Here is a 20,077-nt window from a genome sequence, read left to right as displayed (position 1 = left end):
TTGAGGTTAGAGGTAACGATGAATCAGTTTATTTTAAAATACCTACCTACATATCAAAGAGAAGGGTTTCAGTATGAGTTAATATGTGACTGTGTGAATGTACAGCTTGGCAGTGGATACAGGTGCCAAGTGTAAAGCCTGCATTTGCACTTAAGAGTCTGAAGAAAAATCAGTGAAATGTGGAACTTTTTCCTACTTAAGAAGCCTGTCTTTTCACTGAATGGTTGGAGTTGGAGAGAGAAGATGCTTTAGGATTTAACCTGCTTGTAAACCAAGTAGGTTAAAAGACTCAACCAAGGGTCTTCTGTGATAACCATAAGCCTGAGATTGTGGCTATAAAGAGAAGGATCTAAAAATTTTGAAGAGTTGTTGTAACAATCACAAGCTGCCTTTGAAAGCTGAGGCATAACGCCAGACAGGGTGATTTGTAGTATTTTTGGGCTAGATCTCAATCTGCATAAATTCAGTGTTATGCTTAATCTCTGCCATAGCCTAGGAAGGGACAGAGCACATAGCTCAACTGAGAGTTTGTTGGTTGGTTTGTTTTAGCAGCAGGCCTCTGAGGGGGGAGGGAATAATACCAAAATTAGTAGAACAAGAAGCAACTGTTCTCAGCTTGAGACAAATTCCAGTCACAAGTGCTGGTAATAACAAGGGGAAAGAACTCATAACTCTGCATATTGAAATGAGAACATACACCTGGTGAGACTCAAAAGGATAATACTCAACTTGGGAAACCAAGGAGAAGATAGAAGTCTGCTGAATCCAAAGGAAATAATATTTAATGAACAGAATCAGATAATTAATCATGGGATTTTGTTGCATTAAAAAAAAAAAAAAGTGTTTCACTTAGTTTTGACATGCGATGTATTTTTATAGAAATATTTGGTTTATTTGGAAGGTAGAACAGGAAAACAATGGAGCAGCAGGAGCTGGCTGCTCCACAGAGGGCAGGAGCCAAGCATAATAACACAGGTGATGGGCTAGAGCTGCACTGCCCGAGCCCAGTCCCACAGATCCACTGCAATGCGAGCAGAGCACATCACATTCAGACAGGAGCACAGAGCATCAGGCAAGGAACCAGGCAGGTCCAAGGTCAAGCTGTGAAGGCAGCCCACAGGCTAGGGTCAGATCCAGTTAGAACTAGGGTCAGACATCACCTAGGAATTGCCGTGCAGGTCCATACTGATAAAAAAAGACTGAGGTCAGGCTAGGAAGTAATTCTGTAACTTCATATCCAGATAAACATAGCTTGGCACAGTTGCAGCTGAGCTGGGGACACACACTGATACAACACAGGTCAGGCATGAACTGAAATCAAAGGGCTTGGCTGACCTGGGGCTCCTGAGCCCATGGGAGGGGCCAGGTGAGGATTGTTTGGGCTGTTAAGGCCTGTTAGGGTGCTCAGGATCCTGACAAACTACATAGGATAAATGAGGGTTGACAAGAGGAATCAGGTTAGTTGTAATCTTTAAGTCAAACAAAGTTTTCTTAACTCAGTATAATAGGAAGTCTTTCCTAGGCTTAAATTTTGGCCAAAATAGAAAAGCAAAGGTAGAATACCTGAGATGATTACAAAATTAGTTGGCCTTCCAAATGGAAGGCAGAAGCTGAAGGACAGAATGCATCTCGCATCCTTTTGGGTGGATCTTGTATTTATTTAGCAGAGTTGTAGTAGGTTCTCACTGATGAGTCATCAAGAAATGAGAATCTAATAACAGAGACATTTCTGTCAAGATGGCATTTGCCTTTCACTTTGTAGGACTCTGAATTTTGATCTGGATCTTTTCCTTTTTAATCCTAACTCTAAACCAAACTCTTGGCTAGAGAACTAGGATCCTTACAGACTGCGTATGTGTTGGAATTCCAAGGAGAAAACTGGCATAAATGAGGAGAACTGGGCATGACCATGTGGTGGTTCTGTGAAGATCATATCTAGTCTTAAGCAAAGAGGGTTAGACTAGTTTTAGGGTAAGGCTAGGATTCTGAGGAGTGAAGCATGAAGCACAAAGGCCCTTGAAAATGCTCACTTGCCAATTATGGAGGACAACTGAAAGAAAGGAAGTTTTATTCAGACCCTCACCAGCTCACATCTCTTCCTTGTGCTCCAAAAGTAGGGCACAGAGCAAACTGAAGAACCAGTGCTTTGACTGGAGAAAGAAAACACACATGGAAACCCAAGCCATACATGACATCTGCCCTCAGCTCCAGCTGGTCCAACTCTCCTTTGTGTTAAAAGCAGAGTTAGTGCTGTGTTTATAAAGAAATACAGAAGGGAGAGGTTTTTATGTGAATCTGAAGTAATGCATGTAAAAACTAAGGATGTACATTGGGAAAATAGAATACCATTTTTTTTCCCTCGGACCAGTGCTTATAGTACTCATTTGAATTTTTATCAGTGAGTGCATGAATGCCCAGTGTTTTTGCAGCTTGTAGCAGTTTTATTTAGTATATATAGTTACAGTGATTTTCATAGTATCCTGCTGTAGTGTAATAAGTTGTTTTGATCAGTTTCATATAATTTAGTGTGAGTCAAGAACATTCGTTTGCTTCAATTCATATGTTTTATTTTATGTTTTATGAATCTTTAGTTTGTGTTTTAGAAATTTTGTTTCTTCTGGAAATAAGACTAGGATCTTCTGAATCTCTTTTTTTCTTGGGTGGTTGTTTTGTCTATACTGCTGTCTTTCTTTGAACTTTTTTGTTGGAGACACCTGCTTTCTTATAGAGTATAGCATATTAATTTGAGAGCATGCAAGAAATTTTTCTATAGGATGGCATTTTTATATTTTATTTCTTCTCATTTTGAATTGAAATAGTATATTTGCTTGGTTTGACAACACTGACCCCATGAAGCAGAGCTATTCAGCGAGCTGAATGGTGGTCTTTTCCACTTTTGACTTGCTTTGTATACTTTGAAATTTTGGGACCTTAAATTACCTTAATCTTTAATTCTCAGTTCTTGAAATTCTGCTTCTACCATTTGTTTTTCAGCAGCAGCCAAATCTGAGTTAAGCTTCAGGCAATCATGTTATCCAGGTATGAATACCATCCATACTTTGTTCTTAGTTGTAGAAATATTTATCATCTTTCCAACAAACCTTTTGATATTTACAAATGGAATAGCTATCTCATTCTCTCAAGCATCCACAGTGAACTTCTGCCAAAGGAAGAATTACACACTACTACCCTTTGTCAAAGTGCCTATAAAGAACTGAGTCTTTTATGGAAAGGGCCTTGGTATTTTAGACTGAACTCTTAGTCTTCACTACACTGATGTTCCTCGTTCATTAGTTACCTCTGAATGTACCCCTCATGGCTGCATTATCTGTGGTAAAACAATTCCAGCAGGAAAGAGATAAAATCTTTGCTTTTACCTTCTTTTCAGCCAGTTACAAAGTGGCTTCAAAGTTGAGCAAGGACTGACAAAACATACTGAAAGGATATGGGCAGAGTTGTCTGCGTTTATTCAAACAGAGGACAAATACAATTTATGCAGAACCAATGCAGGTATTGATCTCCCAGGTCCAGTGATATGACCCAATATTGTACTGGCCTTGGAGGAAAGAGTGCTTTCCTGCAGAATTTTTGTTAAACCAGTTTACAGTTACAAATTGCATTTCAACAAAACCATTATTCATTACAATTTATTGTTTTTAATTAAATCCTCTCAAATAATATAAAAACACACCCTAAGTCCACTTCCATGGCTGCCATTAAACTCCTGAGAATTCTGCTTGTCCATGTTTTCAACTAAAGTCGGCTCAAAATGCCAGAAAGGAACAGTTATTGAATTTCCATGCTGAGTTTGCTCCTGTCAACATGTTTGATTGTATAAACAAGTCCACTGAAAAATGAACCATGTTAAAAAGAAAAACAGAATCCTTCTTCTGTTCATATAGATAGTCCAAGAGAAACATCTGACCATCTCAGAGAGTGACTGTTCCATCCTCACAAGAGGAATTATCTTCCTCTAAAATTTCCACTGATTATCTCTCCTTCAGTGGTGCTTATGTGAAGCAAGTCAGCAATACCATAGAATTATTTTAAAGAGATTTAGTTATTGTCTCTTCTGAGATTCACAGTTTCCAGGGTGTACCTATCTTGCTCTAGACTGTAAACTGTATGCAGCAGGGAGCATCTATATTTAGATATTTATATTTTTCCAAAAACATAACTTTCTTTTACTAAACAAATAGTGAAAGAACTCAGTTCAGATCAGTCTTTTCCCAAATTCAATGGATTCCAACTTTCTTGCATAGACCAAGATGGAGTTTTGGAGGAGCTAGACAGCATATTGTTTAAGATTTGCAGAATCTAACCTTTCAAAAGCAAAACCAAAAACAAACCAAAAAAACAACAACAATAAACCAAAACCAACTAAACAAGAAACCAAAAAAGCCCCAAAACCCCAACCCAAACCAAACAAACAAAAAAAAGTTTATGTGTGTGTCTTTTAGGAACCTCTTCTGTCTGTCCTCTTAGAGCTTAAGAATTCCCCATGGTTACTAACATTAAAATGTACTGCACGAGGCATATGTGTAAGATATCCACCCATGTAATGTGAGGGTTGATAGGTTCTTAGTCACAGGAATGTCTGCATGGACTATAAAAACCAGAACTTGTCTGAGGCAATGGGAAATCACTGTCAGAGGTAGGCTGAATGGCAGAATACCTTGGTTTATCCAAGCTCCAGACCTGCAGAGCACCTTGGTACTCACTGAAGTGCTCAATGTCAGCTCAGCTGTCACAAGTGCACTGTCAGCTTAACTGAGACGCTGGCGTGAGAGGGGAGGCTTTCATACAAATGTCATCAACTGGAAGCAAAGCTTCTTCCTCATCTGTATGGAGGGCTCCTGTTGTCCTGTTGTTTATCTTTAGTGAAAGATAAAAGTCAGTTAAGGGTAGCTGTGAAGGTTTTAAGTACTCACCTAGCCTTATACCTGGATTTTCTATTTTCTGAAGCCCATGCTAGAGGTCTGTACCAGAAATCAGCACAGAGATCCAGAATGACTCGAACATTTGGACAGAGGCATTAACAGTCATTGATGGTTACTCTCAAAGGGAAAATTTCAGTAATTTATTAGTAAGTAAGTATTTGCATTTCATTTAACAAAATCACATTAAGAAGTATTTGCAAATCTTTAAAGGAAAAGGCATTACATTTTTTCCTTACTGTGCAGAATTTTTAAGCTGGTGCTCTATGCTGTATAAAATGAAATTTCAGTAATGCCTACTGCCATACTCTGTTATACAATTCCAAGCGAATATTTAAATGTCTCCAGCTTAGCACATCTATTTCTGCATTTGTTGGCATTCTTAAAGAAGGGGAATGTCCACTTCTCCACACAAATGTATCTTTGGTTTGCCTTTCATCAACAGAGTATAAACATAGTCATTATAACAACATGAAGGTACTGGTAGGGTAAAGAAATATGTTGCTATGAGACTGTAACAAGTTTTAGTGCATCCAAATCAACACCTTTTCCACAAGAAAAAGTATCTGGCTTAAATGAGTGTGTCATTGCAGGTGTGTTTCTGCACTGCTTTGTTTAACAGGAGTTAGAACACCTCCATTCTAAAATGATGCTTGTACATAGTGCAGAGCATGTTTGCCAGGAGTTTATAGTGTTCTGGGTAACTGTTACCAGTTGAAGTGTTTCGGTGAATATAGTGGATAAATGATGATGTTGCAATGGATTGTGATGTAAACATAAACCTATCCTGATCTGGATGTTGAAGCAGAGGTTATAATTTCAGGGGTTTTTCATCTTCTGTTCTGTCACTCATTTTTCACTAGCTAGAAACTGTAATTCTCAGGTTATTGCATGTTTTTGAAGTGCTAGTTCTAAGTGCTCTGGCAAAACAGCCTTTGAAGCAGTGGAAAATCTTTGCCTTGGTAAAATTAGCCTGATACTTTTCTGGAGTGGCTTCACACAGCAAAAATTAGTTTAGAGACTTGGTTAGCCAGCGCTGAACTGGTGTTGAGAAAAGCCACCCTAAGCCAGGAGGATCAGAAAGAACAGAGGAACAGGAGGTGTAGATGCCCGTTCTCTGGAAATCTGCATGAATTAGGCCCCCCAAAACACACCAGTGGTAGCCAGCAACACAAGAGTTTTGTAACTATAGAAAATTCTGTGACACATGCAAATTCTCCTTTCCCCAGCTCTGTGGAGTGATGGTAAACCAGTCTTTTGGGGCTATTGTCATTCATAGCAAGTGGAGATGATTAGCAAAGAAGAATTCAGCTTTGAATTCTCTCAAGAGGGAGTAGGTGGGATCCTTTGACAAGACCCACATGTGAATTGTTCTCCCCAATCCAGGCTTCCTCATCTTCAGATGTCCTACAAATTGTGATCAGTCCTTCTGGCAGGTTCTTCTGGCTTTGCAGAGCAGCCAAAATGTAACCTGAAACCAACTATCAACTTTACCCTCAAGATATCTGGGCTAACTTCTAATTCTCTGGCTTATAAAACCATTTTCCTATAGTCCACGTAGCTGAAAAATTACTTAAGTGCTTGAAACACTTTTATGACAGCTCCTTGGCACATCCTGAGGCCTCTGCTGTCTAAATGGTGGCATGAGTTCTTTCCTCTGGTTTAGGGTGTTCCTCAACCTCTCGGATTACTCCTGGCACGCCTCTATGTGAAAAAGAATCCCACTTCATAGGCTTAGTGCAAATGGAGCAGAAATAACCACTAGACAAAGTGTTGAGAGTTCAAGAAGAGCATTCTTCTAGCTTGTCCTCCATCTGTTTAGCTTGTTTTCCCAAATAAAGCGGGAGTGTGTATGTATCTGTGTTTATTACACAATTTCAAAAACAAGTACATAGACCTCTCTTAGACACTGAACTTCTATATGAATTGGGACAGTTGGCACTTGGGTAATGGAAATTGGGTTCTGATGAAGGGAATTGGTATGTTAGCTCATCCCTTATCAAACAATGGGAATGTTCAGAGGCATAAGATAGGACAAACTTTTCATCCATGTGAAAAGCTTTCTTCAGAGGTCACACCAGTAAACTGAGGCTCAAGGCAAGCAGTCTTCATCCATTCAGTCACTAACATTCCTTCCTCTCTCCAGAAGCTCTGAGAGAAGTGAAGATCCCAAAGGGCAGCATTGGCATTGTATGTTCAACTCTAAAGGCTGCTCTTGTACATGTGGTACATTATTATGAAGCACAGAAGTTGCCTGTTCAGAACCACTAGGAATATTTGCTGTGTTCCTGTCTATGGAAGTGTCCCTTCTAGCTGTCAGAAAAGTGATTGGGAAGCAATATCTGTTGCAGGCAGCTCCATAATGACACTATGGGATTAGAAAAGTCCCGCATTCAGATGTGCTGAAATAAATAAATAAAGCCTAAGTTTTGCTTACAGACTGTTGGGCACTGAGTATGTGAGATAAAAAATTGAATAGCACAGTGATACAACAAGTATTAATGGAATTTATCATCTATGCAGCTACAAGTGTCTTACAAGATCTAGGGCAATCTGAAATACCTGAAAGTTTGTGATTCTAAATGAGCTATCTATTTCACTTTACAAGCCTGAGCATCTAGTAAATGCTCAGAGATATAACCAAATTGTTGTCTCAGTTGATTTATTCCAGCTCTTTTTGTTGATGGAGGTTTGGCTTGGGTTTTGTCCCCTTCTTCCTTTTACACTACAGCTGATTAGCTCCCATTTTCTTACTTGTCTCCTGGATTTCCAGTTCTCTTCTACATGACCTTCTTCTTTCAGAAGGGCTGCAAGTAGTAGGAGGCAGGAATGGGATGTTACAGGACAGTGTTGGTAGTGTGGAGGAGATGTATATGTATAGTTTAATCTTTGGATATCAGACTGGTACTTGAGCAAGAAGGGGGAAAAGCCTCTTTTGGTTATTGAATGTGAGGATTAGACAATGTTTCAAAATGCACTCTGAGTGGGAAAAAGCCAAGGATGGGGGATGATCGTGGAGCAAGACAGGTTATATTCCTGCCTCTAGGAGTGTAGTAAGTAGGAGTCAAGTCAGTGCACCACTGAGGGCTAAGTATGAAAGGTTTGTGAGCAAAGAGGAACAGCACCTGACTCAAAGCTGGGCTTTCCCTACTGTGCCTCTAGATTATCACCCAGGAGCATCTTTAGTTAACTTCAGGATAGTTGTGGTATGTCCAAAAGAACTCTTTTCTGTCCAAAGGAAGCTCATTTTGGTTAGGATTGGGGTTGTTTCCAAAAGCTTTTCTACACCTTGTTGATGAAGCTTGAGTTTCCTCTGTGTGTCACTGGCAAAAGTGAGGTGTCCTTCTGCAACATGCTCATATGCTGGGGATACTATCACATGGATTTGGTTAGTTTGGTTTTTTTCCTTTAATACACTAAAGTTAGTTGGCTTTGGAATACTGCTGATGTGGGCTCTGGAAATGCTTTTCTGCATCTATTCTTTTTGTTCTTGTAAGACTATACATTGTGGTAGCTTTTGAAAAAGATGGAAACTGCTGCCCTTCCCAGAGAGGAAAGCCAGTGTCTCCTGATGGGATTGTACAAAACCAGGAGCACAACGGCCTGTGAACTGTTGGTGAACTCTAAGGAAGCATTTAAACAAAACAGGAAAAGGGTCCTCAATCACTGCAGCCATGAGCATGAGATGAAAGTGCAAGTGATGGTATGGCCCACACCGGACTTGTATCTTTTCTGTTTTCTCAGTTTTAGCTGTTTAAAAGGTTCAACTGTAGCCCCAAACAACTCATGGAAGGTGGAGAACCACTGGAATGAGGACATGTTCTTTAGGTCACCTTGAATGTGTTCTCAATAGGAGAAGCAAAGACAGATGTGAGCCAGGAAAAATGGGACAATAGTGGTAGGATTCACATATGTCCAGGTCACTTATATATATAATAAATTACAGCAATACAAAATATGTGGTAAGATGGCTCATTTTGCTGTAAGCATGCTCCCAGAATTGTTATAGGTACTTAAAACCACCCAATTAAAAAAAAAATCACAAACAGCTATAAGCAAAATAACTCTATTAGCATGAAACTGTAGGTAGAGAAAACCTCACTGCAGCCTAATCCTTATCCAAGTCTCAATCCAAACCTTAATAAACTGTGAGGTCACCCAAATTCTTCAGAGAACAATCCTTCAGGACTTCCTTGCACATAAAGTTTGAATCATTTTAACTATGCTGAAGCAATCACCTAAGTACATATCTTCATGTGTCTGCATAGAAAGAGTTTGCATGAGCATTATTTTCATGAAGCTGATTGCCATAGTAAAAGGCAAGAGAGCTACAGTAATGTCGCTGTGTGTCTGTGTCCCCAGTTGGGTTTTGACTAGCAGGAGTTAGTTTGAAAAAATCTCTCCTACTGACGTAATTATACTGGCACAGGACTTTGTCGTTTTTTGTCTCAGCCACACAGGTTTTTTGTGGCTTTAAATTATTTATTCACTGATGAAATGCTTTCCTTGGCTTATGTGCTTATACAGAGTCTGTCCCCAACGTGCTAACTGACAAGGAAGCAAACTTGGCAGGCAGACCATTTCTTACTTTCCTGCAGCATATACATTCATCAGAGCTCAGGATAGAAAACTTTTTGAGCTATATAGAAAATAAGATGAAACTTCTCATAAAGGTAGTTTCCTTGCAGTTTCAAGAAACCCCACAATTACCCTGTTTTCATGGCTGGAACAGAAGAGCTTGCTGTGGTTTCAGTGTGACAGGAGCCATCTAAGCAGCACTCCACTGGGGCTGATGCGAGCTCAGGGGTCCTTGAATGGCCCTGCATGGGCTGGTCATCTGCCAGGCATCATTACCCTCTTTTGGAAGGTTTTTGACCTCTTTTAGCTGAATTCCTTCTTCTGATCGCTAAAAGATCAGAAATACCAATAAGCCTCAGACAGTACTCATTAATCCTTCTTTCTTTATAAAATAGGAATACTGAAGCATAAACTGCATAGGTTGTCAGGTGAGTGAAGGAGTAGAGGTGAACTATTCCTTTCCCATCCCTGCTGCTGCTGTGAAGTAGGATTGCTACCAAAAGAGGCAGTTTGATGCCTTCTCTTCCTGGCTTGTTTTTTCCAACCTCTTCACTTCTTTGTGCCACTATAAACAGGTAGGAAAAAGAATTGTGATCTAGACTAAGGAATTGGTATAGCCTAAGACTTAAATACTGTTGTCAACTTTCTGGGTTTGTTTAAGTCTATCTTCATTCCCGGCTCCCTTATTCTGTTCTTGCACAGCCACATAAGCACATGGACATTGTGAAGGAGAGTGTGGCAGAAAGTGAGAACCAGTAGCAGTTTTTGGAGGGACTGTGGCTCTGAACAGCACCACCTGATTTAGCTGACTGTACAGTGACTGATTTCCAGCTGGCAAGGCGTGTCCTGTGCCACCTCCATGGGCACCCAGTCCTTCAGAGCAGAGCAACTGGGCAGCACCAGGCATTACAGGGGGTCCCTCCTGGGAGCCGTGACTGGAACCCCACAATGGGCAGGTGTCGTGTGGCCCTTGGCAAGGGATAGCCTTGGTATGTTTGAATTCAGACATCAGAAATGAGCTGTCACCCCCAGGACTAGCCTTCACTGATTTATCATTTAAAAGCTGCTGGCCAAGAGTACATTCAGAGAAATTTCCAGACAATAGCTGCAGGTATGTGTTTTGCCAGAAATTAGGCAAAAAACAACCATAAATTGTAGAAACTCAGCTTCTGTCACACACATCCTGTAGTGAACCACTGTGGAAAGAAGTCCTATCCATCCTTTTGATGAATCCTGCAATGATTAATTGGTTGTAGATGTAGCAGAGGAAATGGCAGCCCAGTATGCTTCTCATACATTTCTCTCTGGGTGACTCACTAGTGATGACAAGTCCCACATGCTGTGTGGCACCTGGACTCCTCTTTGAGTCTCTCCCTCAGGGCCCAGAAGCTGCAGTGCAGCACATACAGAGTTTTTCTTGTATTCCCTCCTACCTACAACCTCATTCCAGTAGTGCTGTGTTGGCACGATCTCACTTGATGGTTTGATGGACTGGAGAAAGAGGAGACCTGTTCTGATACAGAAGGCTCAGCCTGCCCGTCTGCCCATCCACAGCAGAGTAATCCTGTAATAAAAAATGGATATAAAAGTAAAAACCCTAAACTGCAGGCAGTGTAAATCCCTTCACCACCTTCTTTCTGCTCATTGCGAAAGATCCTATCATGAATTATGCCATGTGCTGAAAAAATATCTCAAAAAGTACTGAGAAAATATACTTCGATAACTAATTAAGTGAAGAGGTCTCATTCTAAAATGAATTTCCATGGAATTTCACTAACTTGTGCCAAATTGCAAGTATCCAGTCTTGTCAGAGCCCCTTTGTTGAAAGGGTTAGAAGACAAGGTGTGAGAGGTTCCAGCTAAACAAGGGAAACCTGCTTTGGCCTGTAGCTGAAGCTGAGATGAAGAGCAAGATAGTTCTGATTGCCAGAGGGCTCAAGATCCTAATCAACCCTCACCCCTTAAATTAGCATGAAGCAGCTCAGGAGCTGCAGCTTACAGAGCTGGGCCACAGAAAGTCACAGGAATAGTCAGCTTGCTCCTGTTCAGGAATTGCGTAAACATTACCCTGGGGCTTCCTGTGGTCGCAGGTTTGGCACTGCCTGAACAAGCTCTGCAATGTAAACAGAGGATTGTAATTTATTGTGCAGCAAGATGCAGTACAGTGGCACATCAGGTGAAATATGTTTCTCATATCTGGAGTTGTTCAAGGGTTAAGATTCAAAAAGTGTGGTTTAAAATGAAGGCATTTACCAGCTTTCTCCTTCCTAAGATTGAACCTGGTTTTTGATACATGTTATTCAAGTTTGTTCATATTGGAACAAAGCAAATTCCTCCTTTTTAGTGCATGTGCTTCATTTCCACAGGAGTTAGGAATGCTCAACACCTCTAAAAACCTGCTCTCCTGTGTCTGGAAAAAAGTACATAAATATTTCTGTCGCTGCAGACTGTGTTTTAGATTGGTCTGAAGCTATGACATTTCTTAGAAAAGAAAACATTCAGAAAAAAATAATTTCGGAAATTGGCTTCAATAATTTCATGTTTCAGTACATTAATATTCCATTCTGATACAAATATAAATTTTGAGCTTAATATGCTGATGTGAATTTTAATAAAGTCTAAAATAAGTCCAGTGAAATGATAGCTGAAATAAAGCACTGATATTGGCAAAATGACACTTCATAACAAGAAACCCAAGTCAATTTGTTTCAAGATTCTTATATTAATTTGATAATGTTTGATAAAATCATGCATTTTTGAGTTACAAATTTTTCCAAAATTACCATGCTCCCATAAAATGTTTAAATATCAGTGAAACATTCTGCAGCAGGAATCATGCTATCAAAATACATTTGCTAATTCTAATTACATTAATTAATAAACTATGAAAAAAGTGTGAATATGATTAAAAGAAAAAGTGTTCTGTAAAATAAAGGTTAGAACATATCAGTGGCAAATAAGATGAAGGAGAAAAAGAAAGATATTTATTCCTCAAAGCAACTACAAATGGAGAAAAAATACATGATATAAATTTTCAAAACCCATTGGTATGAGCTGTTTGCAGGTGTTTCCATTCCTTGCCTATTTTCCAATATACCCTTGGGTCAAGATGACTGCAGTGTTCATGTGAGTAATGACAGGAATGTAAAATGCTTTCTACCAACTCCCTAAATCAATTACCCTTTTCACATTTCTTAAGGTTTTCACCCTTCTTTCCTTTGCATGGATACTTCTACCATTTTGCCAGTACTCTGCTGAAGTTATAAAACCGCATTTGTTGTGGCACTGTGAGTCAGCAGAACGCGCTGAGCAGTTCCCACTGCACAGGGCTCCAGGGCTGGTTCGCAGGAAGCGTCATCATAGAGGCAGCATCTGCACCTCAGCTCGGGACTGCAGGTACTGCAATCCAACCCCTCTGTGAAAGACATCGGCATTGTAAAGGCCATGCTTTCCACTCCTGGAGAGACAGAGAAAAAACGTTCAGACTGAAATCGTGATGGTTTCAGCTGGTGGGGAAAAAACAACGGGGAATGATACTTAGCTGTGAGACAGCACAGTAATTCAGACTGAAAGATTATTCCTGTGAAATGAAGCACAGAACAGCTGCCTCAGTATTTAGGGATGCACAACCCAAAAATTAGAATGTCACTCCACACTTACATTGCCTACCTTCTGCCTCCCGCAAAAGAAAGTTAAATATGAGATAGCTATTATTGCAAACTCTGTTTAATCCCTACAGATACTTGCAAATGCTGGAAGAAGGAAGATCCTTGGTTTTCCAGTGAAGACTCATGCTTACTTGGAACCCTTTTTCTGTGAAAGATGTACTGGCCAACCACTTTTAGTAGCACCAGTAGGAAATGCAAGTTCTGTGTAAAACCGTGCCTTCCCTAGGAACCGAAGTCCCCCGGCGCCTCCACGGGCCACGGCCCCGGGCCCCCGGGCGGACCGGACCCAGAAAGGGGCGCTGTCTCTTTAACGCGGCGGCGCGGGCGCCCCCTGGCGGTGGCGCGGAGCCCGCGGGGCGGGCGCGGCCGCTCGGTGCCGCGGCGGGGCGGGAGCGGCCCGGTGCCCGCCCCGCGAGGGGGCTGGGAGCGGGGCGGAGGGGCCGGCCCGGAGGAGGAGGAAGTGGAGGCGGCTGTGAATAGCGGGCGAATGGGGAGCTGAGCGGCTGCAGCAGCAGCAGCAGCACCGCCGCGGCCGCGCAGCAGCAGCAGCACCGCCGCGGCCGCGCAGCAGCAGCAGCACCGCCGCGGCCGCGCAGCAGCAGCAGCACCGCCGCGGCCGCGCAGCAGCAGCAGCACCGCCGCGGCCGCGCAGCAGCAGCAGCAGCAGCGGCGGCGGACGAGCACGGAGGCGAGCTCGGCGGCGGGGTCCGTGCGTGCGGGCGCTGCGGGCGTACCGTGGGGCGGGCGGCAGCGGCGGCAGCGGCAGCAGCGTGCCTGCTGGGCTGGGCGCTTCGGGGCTGGTGCGGGGAGCGGCTTCTCTCTCCCTCGGCGAGCTGCCCGCCGGTGCGGGGAAGGGCCTGTCGGGGCTGCTCGCCCGCCGGGGGCTGCGCCTGGCGCGGTTCAGCGGCGCGGGCGGGGGGCAGCGCCCGCCGCGGGGAACCGGCTGATCCTCCTTTCTCTGCTTCTCTTCCAGCCGTCGCTTGGCAGGCGCCGAGTGCGAGCGGCAGCCGCGCTGCCCCGCCGCCCCGGACTGGTGCCCTGCTCGCGGGGCGGCACCATGCAGACCTTCCTGAAGGGGAAGCGGGTGGGATACTGGCTGAGCGAGAAGAAGATCAGGAAACTGAATTTCCAGGCCTTCGCCGAGCTGTGCCGGTAAGAAGGCGGCCCTCGCCGCGGGGAGCGCCGGGGCGGCCCCGGGATGGGGCTGGGGCCGCTCCGTGCTCGGCCGTGGCCCGCGCCGCCCTCGGGCGTACCGCACTCGGTGCGTGGCTCCGCGGAGCCCGCTCTGCCCGCCAGACCGGGGCCGCAGGGCTCGCTGTGCCCCGGGCACCCCGCCCCGCTGCCGCCGGGCCGGGCTGAGTGCTCCCGCGTCCCGCTCACCTGGGCGCTGCCGCTCGCTCCAGGGGAGCTATCCGGGATGGTGCAGCGTCCCCGGGGGTGTGCGAGGCCCGGTACAGCCCCACCTTACTGCCTGCCTGGCTACGTTTCTGCCCGCTGCTTCCTCTGGTATTCCCGTTGAAATAGGGTAATTTGGGATCTTTGTAGACCCTCTTCCAAAGCCGAGTTATTGTAGAGTCAAGCATTTTGGAATAACTTTCCTTCAAGTTGTGTGAAAACACGTAAAATTGGGGTCTACAAACCCCTGAGTAAGCTTGTATTCATGTGGGATGTGAATGAGGCATCTGAAGATGGTATAACTGCATCTGTTTTGTGCTGTCCCAGAGGTAAAGGTTAGTTTGATAAGCTGTAATTAGACTTTATCTAAATAGCTTAGAGGATAATTTTTGCAGTATATTACACAATTTTATTATTTAATTGGGAGTTTAAACTCCATGTGGGTCCACAGTCTTGTGACACGTGCATTACAACTTCTGGTACTGAATAACAGCTTTTTCTTATTTAATTCTAGTACTAAGTTTATAACAGGGATACTAAGTCAGTTTTGATAATTGAAAAATATGATGCAAACTTTACAGCATATATTGAATGAGACTTCAAATACACTTTAATTAAAGCATCTCATGCTAAAAACAGCAGTCCCTTTGAAACTTCTGTTGACAGCACTTGTTTCTTTCTGTAAAGATGATGGAGGCAGAACAGAAAACTATTTCAAGAAAGTGACAGAAACTTTTACATCAGCTTTTGTACCTGGCATTCTGTATCCCCTCTGTCTAGCTTCAGCAAAATATACGAGACTTTTTTAAAGTATACAGAGGGCCACAGGTTCTGGTTTAATGTCGAGTTTCATGTGGTCCTCCAAGCAAAATTTTTATCAATGAATAGGGCTAAGTTTGGTGCTTGTGTGAGATTTTAGGTTGTGATGCTCAAAAATACACTTTTACCTCTACCTAGCCAGACAGAAACTAAGTTGTAGGGCCTTGAGGTTTGGTAATAGGCTGTTTTTCATGCCTGGAAACGACAGTGAATCTCAGAAAATCCATTAAAAACTTATTAGTATTATGTATTGTACATTGTTATATTTAGCAGTCTCCAAAACGGACTTTTTCTCCTCCATTCTCCTTGTTTCTCTTTTTGACAGAGTGCTTTGCTTTGTTTTGCTCTACCTTAGAAATTCCTTACACTTGTGTTACATAACATGGAGCTACAATTTCTTTGTGTACTGTACAAACTTATTAATAGTTTTGGGTCATCATGCTGCTGTAAAAATTGACCCCAAAGTGTCTCTCTTGCTACACTTTACTAATTTCTTGGTGAAAATTAGGCTACCGCATCCTCTGCAGGCTAAGCTCAATTTGAATAGCATCTACAGGTGCTGGGTAGAGATGGCTGTTCATACACGCTTTGATACTTTTAAAAGCATTATTAACTTTTCTGTACAAGCAGAGTTAAATGTTTGGTTTAAGTATCAGTGCAGTCATTGGAGCGCATTCTGCTGATATCTTGGATGCTCTGTTTTCATTCCTAGTAACTTCTATTCACACCAAAGGGAAGCTGCATTCATTTAGACAAAGATTTCAAGTATTTTATGGGTAATGTCTACTTGATAACTTGTGTGCTAGTAAGCTTTTTTTTGCTGTAGAAGGAATTGTGCCCAGCTTAATATACATCTTATTTGAAATCTTGTGTATGGTAAAAAACAAAACCAGCATACTCATTCCTATACAGTGATTCATGTGTTAGAGTGGACTATGTGTCTGTCTGTCTACTCTATGTGCTTTATGGTGACTGCTACTTGGAATTTATTTGCCTGTTGCCTAGGGATATACTTTCTGGATGACTACAAAGTTCAGATTTGTTTGTACGAGTTTGTAATGAAGCAGTTATATAGTCCAGGAAAGTTAAGAGGAGCCTTCTAACGAACTCCTGAAGCATGCTGGGAATTATTAGGATAAGGAGAATCTTTATTTCTTTGCAGTTTCCCAGGGCAGCCACTTCTTGTGCAAAGCACTGACATCCTGAAGAGGTCATGGACATTCATTTCAAAATCTGTTTAAAGCATTCTCTGAGAGAGAAACTCTAAATGCTAGACCACTTTCTTAAGCGTGGCTCCAGGCTTTGGGTTAGATTGTCTGAGCTGGTATGAGACATAAGCCAGTGTGAGTGGACCAGAAGCTAAGGTGTAGCTTTGGGGTGTAGGCAGTCCTAGCTTCACCTTTCTGCTCTACAAATACTGGGCAGGAACCTTAAATACTTTCCTCATGTTTGTATCCATCTTGAAACTTTCTGTATGACTGACAAAAGAGCTGTTCTCCCTGAACATAGTGTCTTGAGACTTTTGTCTAATCTTTTATCCACAAGGGAATCTTTCTCTTATCAAAGGCCTTTGAGTTCACCTGCATGCTTGTTCCTCACTGTGACAGACTAGATATGTCCAATCTGAGTTGTATTTTTTGTAGAGCATAACTGTAGAGATAAAGGTGGTGTCTGTGGTTGTATCTACCTTCACATTTATAGCCCAGACCAGTGATCCCAAATTGTTGAATTGCACCCCAGTGCAGACCTCGATGCTTCTGCGTCTCCTTGGGGCCTCTAAGCAGAGTGATGAGCGAAAAGGCTGTGTGTTTTCACAGGCCTGCTGCAGAGAATCAGTGACTTCTGAATAGTGCCTTAAGAGCTGTTGAGCTGGAGGATAGAGCACTTGGCATGTCACCTGGGAAGCCTGCTTTCAAGCCTGTAGCTGATGGCTCTCAAGGGAGACCAAACCTGAAGATGGGCCAAGCTCATTCTGATCCTCTGGCTGAACCTGCCACTGTACATAGAGAGGAATGTGACTTTCTCCCTAGTGCTAGGTTAGTCATTCTCCCTGCTGTGTCTGAAGCACTGTGGCAAGGGCATTCCTGTGGGATGAGGTGTGTCCTCAGTTCTGGTCTGGTTCCTGAGGTGGTTTTTGGGTTTGCCCAGCAGCTCTTTTCTGTATAAGCTGCTTTGCAAGCTGACATTGGAGCAAGACTTTCATGTTCCGTTCCACGCATCGGCACAGTTTCAGTGATGAGAAGAGAGTTTCCCCCTCAGCCTTGCTGATATGATGGCATTCCTGTTTGAGTTGTGATACGGGGCTGAGCTCTTTTGTGTGGAACAGGGCACTTGGTACCTGTTTGTTAAACTGTCAACTAGTTTATTAGGCAATTTACTGCTATTGCCAAGTTGTCCTGCGCTTTTAGTAAAGCTGCTAGAACGCCATGCTTTGTGTTGCACTTGGAATTATCTGCATTCCAGCATATATGCTGTGGCTGCAGTTCCTTGAGTGTAGGGTCCTTGCGGGACTGCAGTGTGCAAATGTCTGGTTGGTGCATCTCAAATAGACTTTCTTGTGAGCCTTTATGTTCTGCTCCCCTAAGGTAGCACAGTCTCAGAGCTTTAGGTTGCTGTCTGTTGTCAAAATAGACAGTATCTATGCCCTGCTGAAAAGCAAAGCAAGGTTTCTAGCCATTCCTGAGAGAGAATTTAGAAGCGTGCGATATAAGCGTGGAGTTCTGATGTTGTCATGTGTCTTTGCTGCTGCTGAAAGGAACAGTTCCTCCTTTCTCTAGCTGCTTGGTTTCATCTTCTGTCTCAAGATGGGTTTAATGGTTGTGTAGTTGGCAAAGACTCTCAATCCAACCAGTTCCATGCTCATCACATTGACCTTGGAATGGCTGTCACTGTGCTGGTGTGTGAGCAGTAATACGAGGTTAGGGAAATGGAGATGCCACATTTCATTATGGAGGTGGGAGAGCTGTTGTGTGAGTGTCAGATGGTGGTGAGGACTCTGGCATGCCCATGTAATTATTTTGTAAAATATGTGTGCTGCCGGGTCTCTGTGGGTGTTGTGGATGAAAAGACTCCTGCTCGTGCCATATGAGGAGTGGCATATATTCGTAAAAATGCATAGATCTACTCAGAAAATGAGTTGTGTGTGTTTGGGACCAGTGAAGATTAGTGAGGTGCAGCCATTTACGAATGTTTCTTTGCTCTGTAAAAGCCTCCATTTTCTTGGTAGCTGTTCTGCTTGTCAGCTGTTACTAGAGTCTCTTCTGGGAGCTCTGGAGATACGAGGCAATAAGGTCACGGCAATATGAATAAGTTATAGTGATGTGAAGTGAAACACTTCATCCAAGAGAAGATAACTTAAAGTCACCCAGTTCTAAATTATAAGCTACTTCTCAGTTATTTTGGACTAAAGCATTCATGTGTGGAGCTTTTTAGTTTGCATGGTAATGTGGTAGCTTTTCTGTGTAGCTATATACATAAAAAGTCAGAATTTCTTCTTAATGGCATGTAGAAAACAAACAGAAAAAAAGTTGAAGAGTTGCCTGAAGATGTAATTCATGTCATAAAAAATCCTACAATTTGACTGATTGAGGAACTGTGCATGTACACCTTAATGACCAGATTATTTGTGGTAAGATTTTACTCTGCTGTGGTTTTTTTTTTTCTCTTTTCATAAAACAGGGTGAATATCTGGGAGGAGGAAGTTCTCAGGAAATGATAGACACACTGAGAAACTCAAATTCTGCCCACAGAAGGCAATGGAAGCAGGCTGATTGAGTTATGCCTTCTAGTAAAGCCCAGTTGCCTTGATTTTTAGTGAGCAAGCCAAATTGTCATCTTCACTCCTTGTGAGATCATCCATGACAAACTGGTAGCATCCCCTGACATGCAGGAAGCTGAGTTGTCTTGGTCTAGTTTGGATTCCCATGTGCTGTGCACTGGTGGGGACTCTTTTGAAACTTGAGGCCATGTTCTTGAGTTGTGGCCTGCATCAGTTCAGCAGGCCTGGGATTTAGCACAGAACTTTGGATATGTATCTCCAACAGAGCATCTGTCACCTGTGCTGAAGACCATTTTGTTACGATAAGTCATTGTGGTGTGTTGCTTTGTTGGTTTTTTTTTCATTGAGTTATGATGAAGCTATTTTGAGGCTGATACCAGGTCGATTTGTTGAACATGATTTTTTTTCCTACCAAAATATTAGTATGCCTGATTTAAATTTCTGTTTGGCTTGAACTTGTTTGGGTTCTTTTTCCATTTCTTTAGGCTAAATTGATTCTTCAGCTTCTGTCCACTTAATTTTTGTAATATAGTTAAGTCTTATTTTAGCACATGAGAAATCACACTATCTAGTAATCTACCATAAAATGGTAAGCACTGTTGTCAGTGCTGTAGATCCATATGGTTCTCTTTTTATCTTCTAAACTTTTTTTGTGGTCCCTTATGTGCCATGGCCTGTGCACAAGACCCTAAACATGATTTTTAAGACAGATTTAAGAATAATGCTTTTTTGAGGGTATTAAATTAATCTGTTTCTTTATATTGCAGGCAGGAAGTATATTACATATTTTTTCCAGGAAGAACTCAGGGGATTTTCTTTAACCCCGATTCCCCACAAAACCCCCTAAATACTACTTTTGTTATATTTCTGGCTTGTGCCAGTTAGCTTTTACAACCTTAAAAT

General features: G+C 42.5%; 1 protein-coding gene across 3 annotated transcripts in view; it reads left to right on the top strand.

Annotated features, from left to right (window-relative positions):
• Positions 1–13,792: 13,792 nt before the first annotated feature.
• The window catches only part of ITPK1 (inositol-tetrakisphosphate 1-kinase), a 139,557-nt gene continuing 133,272 nt past the window's right edge, over positions 13,793–20,077 (top strand). The window contains exons 1-2 of one of the 3 annotated variants that reach the window (XM_063399251.1): positions 13,793–13,887; positions 14,156–14,334. In XM_063399251.1, coding sequence (XP_063255321.1) covers positions 14,240–14,334 — 95 coding nt within the window. In that variant the 5' untranslated portion in view covers positions 13,793–13,887; positions 14,156–14,239. Of the gene's footprint in view, positions 13,892–14,155; positions 14,335–20,077 lie in introns of all 3 variants that reach the window. The other 2 variants (XM_063399249.1, XM_063399252.1) reach the window with 2 other exon arrangements.

Source organism: Prinia subflava, chromosome 5, assembly GCF_021018805.1.
Source record: "Prinia subflava isolate CZ2003 ecotype Zambia chromosome 5, Cam_Psub_1.2, whole genome shotgun sequence".
Lineage (NCBI taxonomy): Eukaryota > Metazoa > Chordata > Aves > Passeriformes > Cisticolidae > Prinia > Prinia subflava.
Note: the sequence above shows the minus strand (reverse complement) of the source record. Positions and strands in the feature narration are given on the sequence as shown.